This window comes from Adiantum capillus-veneris, chromosome 18 (genome assembly GCF_014529385.1).
Source record: "Adiantum capillus-veneris isolate H3 chromosome 18, ASM1452938v2, whole genome shotgun sequence".
NCBI classification, from domain to species: domain Eukaryota; kingdom Viridiplantae; phylum Streptophyta; class Polypodiopsida; order Polypodiales; family Pteridaceae; genus Adiantum; species Adiantum capillus-veneris.
In genome coordinates, this window is record NC_140948.1 from 27,397,237 (window position 1) to 27,414,293 (window position 17,057).

Below are 17,057 nucleotides of genomic sequence, written 5' to 3' on the forward strand. Positions count from 1 at the left end.
CGCCTACGAAAGAACAAGGGAAAGGAGAGGCTTTTTCCAAAGCTTAGTATGCGATACTACGGCCCTTTCCAGATTACTGAAAAGATAAATGAAGTCTCCTTCCGACTGAAACTGCCAGATACTTGGAGGATTCACAATGCATTTCATGTGAATCTCTTGAAACCTTTTAAAGGTGATGTGCCTGATGATGGGGAGCCTGATGAGCAACCCGAAGTGGAAGAAAACGAGGAGATCCTTGTTCCTGAACAGATTTTGGCACATAAGGATACGAAGAATAAGGGTAAAGTCCGAAGGCCGTTCTTGGTTAAGTTCAAGAATTATCCTGCACTTGATGCGTAGTGGATGGAGGAGGAGGACCTAGCAGATACTCCTCAGATTGTGAAACTTTACCTCGATGCTTCTGGTTTAGCATAGTCTACTCCAAATGGAACCCAGAATTCAGCTTGGCCGAAGATCTGGTGCAGTGGGATGCACAAGAGGGGAGTTACTCCACTCCTTTGTCAACAGATGCCTCGATTTTGATACTAAAGTCACTGATGTCTCTTTGAGCTTCAGGGATACTGAGAGCTGACACTATTCTGCTGGATGACTTTATGAAAGGGAATTCCTGATAATGATACTGATTTGTTCTTGACTTCTTGTGAGTGCAGGAACTGATAGCCGAAATGACTCCAGCATTTTGGTCTGATTGATCTCGAATAGACATGGTTGCAATAGGGGTTAGTCAATCGGACATCGATGAGGTCCCGATTGGACCTAGATGTGATTGCTAGCTACATTGCCGATAAATCATAGTCTAAGATCCGAATGAATGTTGAATGTCATGTGATGTCCTGTGATGTCTAGTGATGTCCTGTGATGTCGTGTGATGTGACTGTCGATTTTGTACATGTGCTAGATGTGTGTTTCTAGTATGTAGGTACTAACAGTCAGTGTCTGCTAAGACGGTTTATGGCTTTTGTCGGTTTTGCAGGCGTAATCGCGGTCGATTACAATGTTTTCAAGAGGGGGGTATGTCACAAAGTGATGACGTGGAGGACAGCAGAAACCCTAAAATTCCTGCAAACCCTAAAAACTGCCAGAAACCCTGATTCGCAGCAAACCCTAATTTCTGGAAACCCTAACTGCTGGCTGAAACCCTAATTTCTGGCGCCAGTGCCACGTGGCAGGGTTGTACAGATTTTCCGGAAATTGCGCCGCAATTTGCGCTGGCAGCTTTTGGGCGTTGCTTTTTGCATGAAAGAGAGAGAACTTGCTTTTTTTTAAATTAAAAAAAAAAGAGACTCTCTCTAAGAGAGAGAACTGATGCTTTTGATTTTGAAAGCTTTTGGGGCTCTGCTTTTGGGCATCCCTTGTAACCTTTAAATTAGTGGTGAGGGCCTCACTCCTCAGAGCATTTGGACGCAGAGTCTGAGAGTGAAACCCTAACCGCTCTCTTGTACTTTGATGATTGATTAATACAAAAAGAAATACCGAAAGGGGCACCAGTCTTTGGGGCCAATATCTCTAGGCACGGAACTCCGCCGGGCCAGTGCAAATCTATTGTGATGTGTGAATTGTTTTGAAGTGGTTATTTGGTGTTGTCGCGGTTGATTCTTGACTTGGAGTGTCCAAGTTTGTTACAAGTAAATACATCCAAAAAATCTGGATCTGTGATGTACTGATCAACCATGTCCTCGAAGCTTCTATGATGAATCGCGAAAATAGCCAAGACTAACGGCTTCCGAGGCAAACCATCGGCCACCAAGTTCTTTTGTCCCTGAAAATGGACAATCTGGAAGTGAAACTGTGACAAGATGTTAGCCCACCGCATCTGCTTTTCCGAAAGCTGCTTCCATAGTTTTTTCCAGACGCGTCCGATTGCCCAATCGGGCTTCCTCACGCGTGCGCGCATGGTTGCTCTTTTCGGACGCGAGCAGGGCAGCTTTTGACGAGCTGGCAAAAAAACCCCAATTTGTCAAATGTGGCCCAAAACGCCTCTGCACGATTTATTAAAAACCTGCAGCGTTCCCGTTTCTGCATAGAGAGCCTCCATCGGAGCTTGAGAGTCGAGAGGACTCGAGACCGCGAGCCGGGAGCCCTACCCAGTGCCCACACACTCCCACGTGCGGCTGATTCTTCACCTACGCCGTCCGTTACTCATGAGGCCTCCACTTTGCAAAGGTTTGCAGTGTGCACCTTGCAAGTTTGCAGAATCCATATGGGCCGAGTGAAGCGTCCCGAATGGCAGTATGTAGAACAATTGAAGCCTCAAAAGAAAGGGCAATTTACATGTAAATGCAAGTATTGTGGGCATACTTGGGACGGCGGTCCCTCCCGTATTCGTGCACATTTATTGTCCCTCTCTGGCTATGGTGTAGGCCCATGTGGACTGGTGCCAGAGGACGTAAAAGAGGTGGTCACAAGATTGCATGTAGATGTACAGAATGATGGGAAGGACCCAAATGCATTTGTAGATACCTTGGTGGATGATTTGGGAGCTAATGCCTCTGCCTCAGGCTCAATGAGTACACATGCATCAGGGAGTGCTCATGTAAGTGCCACTGGGACTTCGGCTTCCAAATCAAATGTGGGGTCCTCGAGCAAGAAGAGGAAGGTTGCACAAGGGCCCTTGGCAAGTGCATTTAGCTTGCAAGCACGCAAGCAAGCAGATCAAGCCTTGCGCAGTTTTTTTATACAGAGGACATTCCTGAATGGAAAGTACGGAGTCCTTTCTTTTTAGAAATGGTCAAGGCAATTGGACAAGTTGGTCCATCTTATGTGCCTCCCACATACAATGCTTTGCGCACCACAGAGTTAAATGATGAGGTCAAATGCATTGGTCATGAGATCATGGGTGTGCGCGAAAAATGGAAAAAACATGGATGCACAATTGTATGTGATGGATGGTCCGACACTAGACGTAGGTCTATCATTAACTTTCTTGCATGCTCTATACATGGTTCTGTGTTTTTGAAATCTGTGGACACATCTGGGGAGACAAAGACATCAGAATTTATTTTCAAGCAGCTTAAGGATGTGATTATTGGGATAGGACCCTCCAATGTTGTGAAGGTATGCATGGACAATGCAACTAATTGTGTTGGGGCCGGGCAAATGGTGGAAGAGAAATGGAAACACATTTTTTTCATGAGGTGTGCATGCCATTGCTTGGACCTCTTGTTTGAGGATATTGGGAAGCTCCCTTGGATTGCAAAAATTCTTGAAGATGCAACAAAGGTTGTCACATTTGTCACAAGGAAGTCCACTATCTTGGCATTGTTTCGAATGCTTAGCAAGAAGGAATTGTTGAAGCCATCGGCCACTCGATTTGCCTACTACTTCATCATGTTGGCTAGTCTTGTGGATGAGAGATGTATGCAAGGTGTGCGTAGGCTTATGATTGATGCAAAATATGTGAAAATGAAGCATCCAGGACTGCAAAGGCCATAGTGGTCTCGGACATTGTGTTTAATGCATCCTTTTGGCAAGAGGTCAAGTTGATTTTGAAGATTTGTGCTCCCATCTTGAAGATACTTCGTTTGGCTGATAGGGAAGGAGCCACCATGGGGCTTGTGTATGAGCTTACGGATCGCATGGTTGAGCAAATTCAAAACATGCAAGGTATTGATGCGGCAAGGATGTAAGAGATCAAGGACCTATGCGTTGATAGATGGAATATGATGCACACACCATTGCATGCTACGGGATACTTGTTGCATCCTATATGGCGAGGAAGAGGGCAATTCAATGACAGTGAGGTTCATGATGGGTGGATGACATTTTTGGACAGGTATACCAAGGGTGATTTGACCATGCAGGGTACCCTCATTGATGAGTTGGACACTTTCCTCACTGAAAGAAAGTCATTTTCTCATCCTATTGCAAAGGATCCAAAGAGAATGCAAGAGGGTGTAAAATGGTGGGAGACTTTTGGGGCTTGCACGCCCACATTGCAGACTCTTGCACTTAAGGTGCTTTCTCAAGGGACATGTGCCTCTCCATGTGAGAGAAATTGGAGCACCTTCTCTCTCATTCACACCAAGAGAAGAAATAGGTTACTTCCTGCTCATATCGAGAAGCTTGTCTACATACACACCAACTTGAGGCTCTTATGCAAGATCAAAGAGCGCGGCTATGAGAGAATGAAGGTGACATTGGAGATGCTTAACAAAGAGAAGGATGAGGAGCGCTTGCTTGAGTTGCAAGAGATTCAGGAGGCTATTGCACAGAGCACTGCTGATGTTATGGAGTCTCTTCCGATTAGCATGCCCAGTGATATTGGGACTTCATGCTCCGTTGCTGAGGATGAGGCTTGGGATGAGGATGAGGATGAGGATGATGAGGGTGATGATGAGGAGGTGGCCTTTGATGAGAGTTAGAGCTCATTGCATTTTGCTCTAGCCTCGGTCCTGACTCCTCTTAGATCTACTTATGTTTTGGATTCACTATTTAGCATCGAGCAGCTGGACTCCACCCTCTAGGCTCTATTTATGTTTTGTCATTTGAATTTTGGAGTACTCGGGAGTCAGTACACAGTCTTGTTGGTTTTGGAGGCTCCATATTTTGCCATCTAGTATGATCATGATTCATTGATGTATCTATTGATCAAAGATCTTGATCTGTTTCTCGACTCCCGACTCCTTGATTTAGCTAGATTCTACATTTTCTATGATGTTTTAATGCATTATGTGGCTTTGGGCTACTCTCTAGAGTCTAGTGTTTTAATTTTAATTGCTATTTGTTATGAGATATATATATATACACTATTTTTTTAGTGTCGTATGGTATTCCACGTATGGAATCTTCGGGGGGTCTAAATCGGGCTTATATCGGGCTTCCATACCCGCCCGAGTGAGACGCATGGTTGCCGCATGAAAAAACTATGACTGCTTCTATGACAAGAAGTAGCGTAAACTCTGATGATTAGTGAAGACCGTAAAATCGGCTCCGAGTAGATAATGTCACCACTGAGTAAGAGCATGGATAACTGCCAAAAGCTCTTTCTCATAAATCTCTGCTGTCAATTCCGGCCTTGAAAACAATCGGCTTTCATAGGCAATCACATGGCCTTCTTGCATTAAGACCGTTCCCAGACTACGACCACAAGCATTACAATATACTTTGAATGGCTTTTGCAAGTTCGGCAAAGCCAACACTGGTCCAGTAGTCAATTTCTCTTTCAATGTCTGAAAGGCAGTAATCTTTGTGGGTCCCCATGCGAAAGGAACTACTTTCTGTGTCAAAATGTGCAAAGAGAAAGCTACCTTTGCAAACGTTCGAATGAACCGCCGGTAGTAAGATCATAAGCCCAAGAAGCTTCTAACTTCATGACCATTCTTCAAATCGGGCCAATCACGTATAGTCTCAATCTTGGGCGAGTCCATCTGTACTCCTGCTGCTGAGACGATGTGTCCCAAAAAGTGTATCTCTGGCAAAAAAAATTCACTCTTTTTGGCATTGATAACTAACTGGTGATCTCACAATGCCTGAAAGACATGTAGCAGATGGTGTCTATATTCTGCTTCATCCTTGAAGAAGACTATAATGTCATGAAAGAAAGTGCCGACAAATGATCTATACTCACTGAAAATCCTATCAATCATTTGATTGAAAGTCGCTGGAGCATTGGTAAGGCCAAAAGGCATCACCAAAAATTCACACAAACCGAAGCTCGTCCGAAAGGCTGTCTTGTAGACATCTTCTGGTGCAATTTTGATATAATGATATCTCCTTTTCAAATCAATCCTACTAAAACAAGAGGATCCTTGTAGTCGGTCAAGAATATCATCGATCCTTGGAATCGGAAATCTGTTCTTGATGGTGATTTTATTGGGAGCTCTGTAATCAATGCACATTCTCCAAGATCCGTCTTTCTTTAAAACCAACAACACCGGAGAGCAATAGAGTAAAGTACTCGGTTGGATAAAACCCTTTTCCAAAAGGTCTTTTACTTGGTTCATAATCTCTTCATTCTGGGCTCCGCTAACACGGTAAGGTGGCCGGTTCGGTGGTGTGCTTCCAGGTATCAAATCAATAGTGTGATCCTCAAGACGAGATGGTGGCAACTCGCTGGGCAGGCCCTCAGAGAAGCAATTGGCATGAGTGTGGAGGAAATCTTGGCGTTTTTTATCAAGTTCGAACATGTTCATTCTCTGTTCATCATTTAACTCTTTCAAGTAGATCGAGTAAACAAGACTGGATTTCATTAATTTGGAAATGGCCGAAGCCAATACAATAGGGACAGACTCACCCTTCAGTTTTACATAAAGTACAATTTTTCGGCCCTTTTCATTTGTCAAAGTCGCTTTCTTTTCCCGATAATCGACCACGGCGTTGTTCTTATGGTACCAAGGGACTCCTAGGAGGACGTCACAACCTTCCAAGGGCATTATGTAAAAGTTCTCGTGCCCCAAATACCCTTGACAAGGCAACCGAAGTTTGCCAATGACAGGTGTAATGGCTATGTCCCATCCGGGTGCCGCTAGAACTGCCTCTGTTGGTGGTCCCATCCTATCGGGTGTAATCTCGAGCCGCGCCGCCAATTCAGGTGAAATGAAGTTTGCCTTGGCTCCTCCATCGAAGAAAATCAAACACTTCTTGATCTTTCACTTCGCCCCAAGCTCAGCAAAGTTTTGTACTTTCATCAATCATGCTTGGATCAGTACCCACGCAATCTAGTATCAGTCGTGCTTTCATCTTGCCTTTTCTGCCACGTTCCTCTGCTGCTCTCGAACTCTCTGGCCTGTCTTCATTTTGTTCTTGCTGTGCCTTTTGGGGGCACTTTGCGTAGACGTGCCCATGTTCCCCACAACCAAAACACTTCCCTTCTTTGATCTAATTGGCCCTCTCTCGAAGAGTGAGCAAGGTCATGTATCCTTATCTTTCTTTTCTTGGGACCTCTTTCTCTTTCTACTTTCATTGTTACAGGTTTGTTGGGTTCTCGAAGTCAAGATCTCGTCAGTGGGGTAAGTCAAATTTCCCGAATGTATCGCAAACTCTGTTTCGCACGACCCATCAATTCTTGAATAGAATTCGACTTTTGTTCCAGGCAATAGTCTCGGATCTCTGTAGGGAGCTCGCAGCAAAACAGCTCAATCTATTCCTTAAAAGAGACCTTCTTAAATGAAGAGGTTGGTAGAAAAGAGTTCCAAAATCTCTTGCAATAAGCGTCCAAAGAATCTCCCTTGGTCATCCGAAGATGATTCCAAGCGGTTTGTATATCTCGTTCATACTCTCGTGTCAGCCAAGAAGAAATAAAGAGCCTTCTGAATTTCAACCACTTGACTGGAGCTTCCTTTCTCAGAAGAAGAGTGAACCACCATGTTCGAGCATTTCCTTTGAAGAAAGATGTAGCCCTCCTAATCTTGGAGTGCTCTAAGTAATGCCCTCCAGAGAAGGCTATGTCAAACTGTTGAATGAAGGCCAAAGCCCTCGGAGCATCTCGGAACCCAGAAAATGATTCAAATTTAATTGATTGTCCACCTTCTTTGAATTCTTTTACTTTCTTGCTTTTGTCTTCAAGGAAGTCATATTGGTTGGCTCTATAAAAATGCTTCTTCTTTGCATAATACATGTGGTCATCGGAGTCCGAACTCTCAGAGGATGACTCCTCTGTAGAACTGTCATAAACCGGGTGAAATTTGGGTTTCTTTGCCTTTTTCTTGCCTTTGGAGTGATTGTTCGCGTCCAAAAGCCGACTAATCTGTGTCTGAACCACCTCTTGTAATTCTTGCTCTGTAAACATCCTCAAAGAAGGAGGTTTCTTGATTGCCGGTTTGATGGGTGGTTCGGTGGCTTTCTGCCACCGGGTGTGCACTTCTGTGATGGATTGTTGAGTCAAAATATTTGCAAACTGCGGATCCTTCATAAATTTAATCATCTGCTTTGTGCACTCGTCAACCTACTGTTGACGTTCCATCTCTTGAAGTTCGTATTGAGTAGGCCGAGGTGGCCCGTACTCTTCCTCTGTTAAATCATCAAAATTGTCTTCGTGATCTCCTCCCGCATTGGCAAATGCAGAAGAAGTCAATTGATTCTTGTTGGAATCCAAATGTGTCGTGAGAAAAGGATCGGATTTCCCGGTAGATTGGTCGCGCTCTGATACCACTGTAACAGACTTGGACACCCCAAGTCAAGACTCTACCGCGACACAGCAGACATTCACTTTAAAACAATTCACAAAAGACGACACGGCCCGCGGCGTAATTCCGGCCCAAGAGGTATTGGCCCCAAAGACTGGCGCCCCTTTCGGTATTTCTTGTTTATATTGATCTGTGTGCAAAGTACAAGGGAGTCTGCGGGAACTCACACTCAGACTCTGCGTCTAGATGCTCTAAGTAATGAGGCCCAACAGACCTTTTTATTGTTACAAGGGTTGCTCAAAAAGCAAAGCCCCAAAATCTCAGCTCAGAAGCTTACTAACTCAAAAGCAATTATCCCCAAAAGCTTTGCTCCAAAATCTGCCAAAAATCAGCCAGCCTAAAGCAGCCAGTGCAAATGGCTGAGGTCCGTACTGCCTGCCACGTCAGCCTGTTAGCAGGATTTCCAGCGCGATTTCTGACTAATGCTGCCACGTCAACAAGGACTGTGTATATCCAGGAGCACTGCCACGTCACCAATTTGTGACACTTTCTTTAAGTTGATTCTCTTGGAGGATCCATACGAGCAATAAATCATTGGGCTGCCATCACCGTTGCAGGAATATCGTTTGTCCAAGCAAGTGTCAACCATGCAAGAGCTTATGGACCATGCTACAGTCGGCTACAAACTTATGAAAGAAAAGCTCTAGTTCACTACAGAAGCAACTCTGGCAAACAATAAAAACTCCCGGCTACAACAAACAAATCCCCGAGAATCCAGTGAAAGTCAGCCTCAAAGGCCTCGTCTAACACAGTGTCAACGAGAAACCCTATTACAAGAAGGCCGATGTTTTGAGTGTTTTCAATATACGAGCCTCGACGTCTTCAAAGCAACGTTCCGCTTCGACAACAGAAATATCCCGAGGGCCAACTCCAGCTAAGAGAGCTAGACCTGCTATTGAACTAGTACTTGAAATTTATGGCATAAACCTCGAGAGTTCCAATGAATTGTGCAGAAAACCCTGATTTTGTCAAAGGCTTCACAGAAATCCACAAAGCTACAATAAATTCTCCTCCATGTGCTATGCCCTCCTTAATGACATCGCTCTAAGCGTGAATGTATGATCAAGTGTAGAGAATCCCCTCCCAAATGCAACCTGCACTAAAGCTCGTAATCCAACCTGTCCTCAAGCTCGTACACCCTCTCCAAGGTTGCAACCATACCTACGTACGGATTCTATCCGTACAGTACAACCCTACAATACGGATTCGAACGCTTTTTTTTTTTTTTTTGGGTGGTTTTGGGGGGGCGGGGGGGGGGGTTGCTGCTCTATTTCAGGCGATTAGGCCTCTCTTTTTTATCGATGTTGTATTTATGCCTGTCCGAAACGTAAAAACGCCTTGTTGCAGCTGAGGACGACTGGTTTTAGCAGAGATACAAGTATAGTGCAGTGTGTGCTCCTCTCTTGCAAGTGCCAGCTTTGAGTGCAATGTGCAGTTTGTAGTATTTACTACTTATTAGAGTCAGGACTTGAGACTTCACTCTTGGATTATCATGATTCATTATAAATTTATTTTGATGCTCTTATATTTATGTGACCATGACAGCAGACATTTGACACTATTTGGTTGGCTAAGCTCAGCTTTGTGTTTTCATTGTTCGGTTAGAGTCATGGACTCTAGTTTTTGGCATTTGCAATGGTCTAATGTTGATTTGCTAGTCTTTATTAGAAGTCTTGGTGAATGCATATATAAATGCCTGAAGTACTCTCAGTTTTAGGCTTTGTGAAAAAAAAAGTAGAAATTTTTATGTACCTAAAAACTCAATTCATTCTATACTACGTACCTTACGAACCAAATTTGTACCGAACACTACGTACCTAACTACCTTGACCCTCTCTCTCTACCTATCTGTTCGAGCTCATAGATGTATATAGCTTGCCCAATGAGTTGCCAATCATGATAGTCTCATAATTAGTTGGCAGGGTACAATCATAGACGTACTCCAAGTCTCAAGAAACCCCATGTGGCCCTATTGAACATGAAGGCCAACAAACCATCCATATGATCTCTAGCATGTATGAAATCTTCTGCCATTATACCACCATGATCCTGTGCCTTCCCTGTGTGCAATCTGTCAATGGCTCATCTCACCATCTCTAAGTAGAAGTGAGAGGACAGGGCTCCGACGAATCTGGCAGACGAATCTGGCGATGGTAACTCCTCTGCTACTATATATAGAGAGGATGCATATTGTAGCAGTAATGACTGGAGAGGGTGCGTGCTCTCTAAAGAGTCACCAAGCAGCCCTGGAGTCCTTGCTCAAGAGCATCAGATAAATATCTCTCTCAAGGTGAGCTAAGAAATCTCTCTCCTTTTGTTATGTTAGGCATCGAAAGAGTATACATGACTGCCAATGTGTGATGTCTCCCAAAGCCAATTCTCTCCATAGCCGGGCTCTCATCTCTCGGCACTCATCATCATACAACTATTCTAAGACATGCTCCCAAACTGTGGTCTCCCAGCAAGCTGAGAGAGGGGAAAAGTTGTGGCTGCCGTTGTGTATCATCCTTTATCAATATCTAGGTGAGCTTGACAGGGTCTATGGGGGGCAGCTATGCTGTATAAACGCCATCTATCTCTATGCAAAAGTGGTACCTTGGCAACGTGTTGCATGATGAAAGCCACCAATAGTAAAAGCTACTACAAAAGATATATAAGCATAATCTACAGCCACTCCAACACGTCTAGGTGAGATTAATAAGCCCTGACTGCATGGTATAAGCGATGTGGGAGCCAAAACATAATCCACAGTGCTAGCACCATGTCTATGAGGGAAGCAAGTGAATCTACTTCAAGATGAGTATCTGAAGGGGATCGGGGAGCACTACAGACGGAGAGTGAGAGACAGAGAGAAGGAGACACACACGATGTGGGTGGGGAGACTCCAAGAGTGAGCAGCCCCCTATACACTTATGCTATGTATAAGGTATACAAGTCAGTGGGCGCCCAGACTCTGGGCGGCCGGGCAAGGCACAGGCGCCTATACCCCAACAACCTCCCACTTAAAGGCGACTGTGCCTTTAAGCAAGGGAACCTAGTCTAAAGACTACAAAAGGTGAGAGAAAACCGCTCTCAACCGATGCCCACTGGCTGGCTGTGATCGTGTGCATCCGGCTATCCTACTTCCGTGTAAGTCCATACACCACCAGACGTACCGCACACGTACTGCAAGTATGTACGCAATACCTGCATATCTCCCTCATGCACTATGCCATCATCAGTCAACAAACGACTGACAACCCCAACTGCAAATGCTCCCACTGCAGCTGCGATATCTGGTCTCAAGATCAGCATCTCATACATGAGACCACCGAATGCCGATGCAATGCTAGCGGGCCCTGCTAGCTCTACGGAGCATGCATCAACATATATATCCCTGGCAATAGGCATCTCTGACTGACGAGGCGTGTCAGCCACATGCATCTCCTGACTGTCCGCAAAAGGCGCATCAACCTGTCGTGCAACCTCAAAGCAAACCAGCTGCTCTAGGTGTCTGCTGGAAGACATATCCTGCACAACTATATCCCCATGCTCACTGTCGAGCATAGAAAAGAATGACTGCATAATCGCTGACATCTCAGCCTCCTCTGCAATCATCCACTGCAAACATGACCACTCAATCTGCTGTGACTCACTAGAGCTCTCATGCTCTAACTCCATATGCATAGACTCTTGCACAACGTCCTCCTGTTGTGACTCACTAGAGCAAGACCGCTCTACCTGTCTATCCTGCATAGAAGTATCTCGCACAACTGACTCTCTGCTTTGCTCAGTCACTAGCAAAGCATGCATGTCTGACTCTGTCACCTCTCTGTGTGACTGCTCAAGTCGTGCCCCAATTGTGTGCACAACGAGCTCACTACTCTGCACTCAATGCAAAGTACCCTGCAACCCATGAGCAAAAGAGACTCGCCTGCTCTCTCGCTCTCTACCTGGCTGCGTGATCACAGAGCCAACACCGTCTCTCGCGTGATCCACATGCAATGGGTAACCTGTACCACTCCTGGCACCTCTCGCAATCACTAGCGAACCCAAATGCATCACAAAATCTCGCTCTCGTAGCGAAATCTGACATCCACAATCTCTAAGCTGACCAATCGAGATCAAACTCACTGTCAAATCTGGTACATAGCGCACATGTCGTAACAAGTAAGATGCACCACTCAGTAATGACAGTCTCACATCTCCTGCACCTACTATCGCATGCACCGATCCATCGGTCAAACGTACACTGCCAAGCATCCCGCTAGAATAGCTACAAAACCATGCACGATGCGGCGTGACATGAAACATAGCATCTGCGTCTAGCAACCACTGCGAAGGGAGTGCACTGTCCACATGTATAGCATCTCGTGCATAGCTCGAGGTAAAAGTGACATCCCCGTCACTAGTATACTCCGACACTACATGTGCCTCAACTGTCAAAGCAACTGAGTCCATGGCATCACTACATACATCTCTGAGACTGCCATGTCTCCTACGATGTCGCATACGACGAAAACAGCGCCGTCTAACGTGTCCAGAATGACCACAATACCAACATGTCACCTGTCGGCGTGCTCGTGAATGTACATGTCTCACACGAGTCCGTGATGACTCAGATCTATCATACATATCATGTAATCTACGTCAAAGTGCTCTCGAAGTAGTCTCATGCATAACAAGAGCATATACAGATTCCGCAAGGTGCAAAGAGAGTGTAGCTAGTGCCATCTCCTCTAGCTCCTGCCACTGATCGTCAGACATGTTTGAAGGTCTACCTGCATCACCACTCAATGGTCGATGCAACCCTCGCTGTGTCAATGCATCAAGCATACACTCTCTCCATGCTGAAAAGTCTGACCCATCAAACACGCGCATCTGTGAGAGGTCACAATCTGATCGATCATCTGTCTCTGCCATGAGCACAAGTAGCAAGCTAGATAGCAAAACCACCTCACCAACAACACCTGGAAACTGTCTACCAATATGGCTAGAAACACAATGTAAAACCTGTGAGACACACTCCAAAATAGAGCTCCCGCAATGTCAATACAAGCCTCGCATGCTCTAGTATCACACTGCAATCTGTGAGCTAATCACCAAGCCCACATTGTGCGGTATCGATGCATACACATGCACAAATCTCCCACCTGCAGAGAACACCGCACGCAAATGCTGAGTGCAACCCGCAATCTCTACCTAGATCGCATAAATGATACGCATAAAACTCCTGGGAAAATTTCGCCAAAGTTTTGACGCACAATGGCTATCAACACAAAATAACCATTGTCCTGCAAGCTCAATACAATGAGCAATCAATGCGCATCAAACTACACTCAATATACATGCATAAGCTCTCCAAAACTATGGCAAACAATGCTCGAGATCACAAGACTCTCCCACCCGAGAGCAAACCACTGTCTCAAGCAAAGAAAGATACACAACTCACTCTTGCGAGAGTGGATACAAAAACACAAAACTGTGTCCAAACTGACAAAACCTGTCAAAGTGAGAGTAAACACTCGATCACAAACTATGGCGAGAATCTGGAAAAATCAGACAGAATTTCACCTGAAAACTGAGCAAAAACTCAAGTACAATCTCTACCATAAACCATAACACTACTCAATGTCAATGAGTAAGAATGCCAAAATGGATCCACATTTTCACATACAATGACAATCCGCACTCAACGTACATCAACGGAGTGACCGCGCATAAGCAAGCGCCAAAAGATTTGCAATCCGGAAACTTGATCAATGCGAAAACAATACTCTCAAGAGAGTTCACCAGCACTTGAAAGTGCTCGCCAAAATGCATGTATAATGGGCATCAACCATGCGCCATAACCATATGCAAACCATCCGCAAAGACCATGAATCCAAGCACAAAATCACTGCCAAAGTATTCTGTGAAAACCAGTGAAAGAAGCTCCACCTGTGTGCTCCAAAAACCTGCGTCTCTCAAGAGACCGCTTCGGTGGTGTGTAAACGCCTCCGTACTTCGTTGCCCAAGTATACCAAAAACCCTCAAACCACAAGCTTAACACAAGCTGCAATTGCATCTTCAGCTCAGAATTTATGCACTCAATTTCAAGCATCTCGCGTGCTTCCAAAAGTGCATCAAACTCGCACACAATGCGACAACAGAAAATCTGGAATTTCTGTATACAATCAATCTGAGCTGAATATCAGCAAAACGGTGAGGAATTTGCAAAAAGTTTCTTCTACAAAGTTGTAGACCACGTCGGAACGGATGGGCAAAATGGACAGAATTCTCAGATCTGCATTCTACAAGGAGAAAAACGAATCTGAAAATAGTGATGCTGCGCACACAGTTTTTAGGGCAGCACCTTCACTTACACACAATCTTCCACACTCCTTTTTGAGCTTCCACAAGAGCATACATCACTCTCAATTGAGCTCACAAGCTCCCATTGCATTCTCACAAAGCTTCCAAGCTTTCTTAATCTCTCTACCATCGAGAGAGAGCGAGCTATCGCCTCGAAGCTCTCAAAGCCGTCGTGCTCTCCGCTGTCACCATAGCTCTGATACCAATTGAAGGGGATCGGGAAGCACCACAGACGGAGAGTGAGAGAGAGAGAGAGAGAAGGAGACACACACGATGTGGGTGGGGAGACTCCAAGAGTGAGCAGCCCCCTATACACTTATGCTATGTATAAGGTATACAAGTCAGTGGGCGCCCAGACTCTGGGCGGCCAGGCAAGGCACAGGCGCCTATACCCCAACAGTATCTATCAAAGCCATTCAAAATGGCCAATCCATATGTGGTGCCCATCTCAATCAAGTATCTCCCATACTCTATATACTCCTTAGCATCCTCTAAGGTCCTAGCGAGCCCCATCTCTCTGGAGTCCAACTCTCCCAACACCTCCTAGGAAGTAACAAAGAACGATGCTTGACGATATGTTGTCCTAGCATCGAAATCCCCAAGTAGGATGACATCTCCATCCTTAAAGAAGTTCCAAATATCCTCATCGAGTATCATGTATGGCGATTGCGCCTTAGGCGAGGGATAATGAGATGTATACATGGCAATGTAGAGAGATCTACCCTCCTCCGCTCTAACTCTAATCCACATATAGCAGGCACTCTCATCTCTACGAATCACCCAAATGATAGGATGTAACTCCTCCCTAAATAACACTACTACTACTCTTTGATTCTCTTTCTCTGCTACTATGCTCATTACGAGCCACCTGTCTACATGTGCTCTCCCATCCATATTCAATCAGCTTCAGGAGTGTGCTCTTTGGGCTCTTGATGCATCTTTGAATAGAAAATGATGTCCCTCGAATTCTCCGACGTCCAATCGTAACTGGTAATTCCATACCGCAAGCTTTAGGTGGGCCCCATAGGTCTCCCACCATCATGCGGTGCATCTGTCAAGTACTACCACTTTGGCTTCCTATAGAAGGCAAGTTTCCCCTTCTCTCTGGCAGCCATGATCTTGGGCATGCATTCTTTCATGTGTGCTAGTTGAGACACTGTAAGATCATCTCCCAAGAAAATCCCTATCTGCTTTAGTGTAGGCCTCTTTTGAGGAAGTCCTTCCTCTCTTCCATTTCAATGAATCAAATCCTTAGAGCACATGCACATTCCTCGGAGGTTCCCCCATCACCTCCTCCTTTCTTGCCCACTATCCATACTCCAATGTGTTTTGGCTCCATGATTCCCATACGTGCATGGAGACTTTTCATTTCCTCTTCCACATTGTTGGTGTCCTTGATACCCATGACTCGCATATGTAGAGCGTGTGCCTTCCTCGCTTGCTCTTCCTCAGTTGTCACATTGATGATAGAGGTGGGAGTGCAGGTTTCATGTTTACCTTTTTTTACCACTTGGATCCATTGGTCTGCTTACTGCACTTAAAACAAAACATACTATCAATGTCAGTCCAACAAATTACAACCATCCAATACGTGAAACAGCTGTCACGGGAAAACACTACACACCAAAATAACTTTGTTGCAGATCTTTAAACAATAAAAAGAGGAGCGATGGTAATGTGGTATCCGGCAAGCTTATAGATCGAAAACAAAAAAGCAACAAGCCCAAACACCTACTGCCACCCCAAAGCGGTACAAGGTTCACTAAAACACGTAAACTTAACACTACAGAAGCTTAGCTTGTATAATTGGGGTAAAGGGAAAGGGCTTCTGTAGGTTCTGCACAAAAAACACACTATATGTGTCACAATCTGGAAGCCAGGACACCTCCACAAAAGGATTTTGCACCATAATGTGGCTTGACCTGTGTTTTTTGTGCTGCAATCAGCTCCTGGCACTGCAACATGAGTCCCTGCTGCTCTGGTAGGCACTGCCAAATCAGCATACAACATGGAAGCCTGTAAGATCAGCTTCTGCCGCACCAGCTGATGCCATCATCACACTCAAATGTTTGCATCACGCAAGGAGATTTCTCACCTCTCCGACAGCATTTTGTATCGTTATGCGACTTCGCCACAAGAAATGGCTTCATCCTGTGACTTACCACCTGCAAGTAGCTGTTTTACGGAATCCTTTGCAGCATTGGCAGTGTTTTCTCTCCGTACATGTGGTGAGGGTGTGACCACCATCTTCACCGTAGAGTGAGAAAAATTACCTTACAGGAATAATATAACGCGATAGCTTTTATCACCAAGTCTAGGGGTCCAAGAAAGTCACATCTCAAAGTTAGTACAATAAGGATCAGCCTCATACGAAAAACTGCATTTGAAGGCCCCATACCAGCTCGGGCAGGCAAGACACCTGGAATGGAGAAAGAGAGCAAGCTCAGGCTACATAGGGCTGCAGAATCTGCTGAAAAGAGGAAAACTAAAAGCATTCTCACATTGGGGTTCACCTGCATGAACGAGACATTTTCAAATACAAAGGTGTAGCCGTGTTTCTCTGCATATGGCTTGTCAATTTTTTCCATGCTACATCCCCGA

At 45.1% G+C, this 17,057-nt stretch overlaps 2 protein-coding genes and 1 pseudogene across 2 annotated transcripts in view; 2 read left to right on the forward strand and 1 right to left on the reverse strand.

Annotated features, from left to right (window-relative positions):
- The window catches only part of LOC147435393 (uncharacterized), a 59,630-nt gene that overhangs the window by 15,903 nt on the left and 26,670 nt on the right, over positions 1 to 17,057 (reverse strand). Inside the window, exons 4-7 of the mRNA XM_086488467.1 lie at positions 16,855 to 16,969; positions 16,730 to 16,770; positions 16,552 to 16,621; positions 16,379 to 16,444 (exon numbers count right to left, since the gene is read on the reverse strand). Of these exons, the coding sequence (XP_086344593.1) occupies positions 16,379 to 16,444; positions 16,552 to 16,621; positions 16,730 to 16,770; positions 16,855 to 16,969 (292 nt within the window). The remainder of the gene's footprint in view (positions 1 to 16,378; positions 16,445 to 16,551; positions 16,622 to 16,729; positions 16,771 to 16,854; positions 16,970 to 17,057) is intronic.
- On the forward strand, positions 2,725 to 3,626 carry LOC147435394 (uncharacterized; annotated as a pseudogene).
- Positions 3,660 to 6,408, forward strand: LOC147435395 (uncharacterized). Its single transcript, XM_086488466.1, has one exon. The coding sequence runs from the start codon at positions 3,660 to 3,662 to the stop codon at positions 4,359 to 4,361; it is 702 nt and encodes a 233-aa protein (XP_086344592.1). The 3' UTR covers positions 4,362 to 6,408.

Coding starts and splice junctions, on each gene's coding strand:
- LOC147435395 (XM_086488466.1), top strand. CDS start 3,660: ATGATGCACACACCATTGCATGCTACGGGATACTTGTTGCATCCTATA.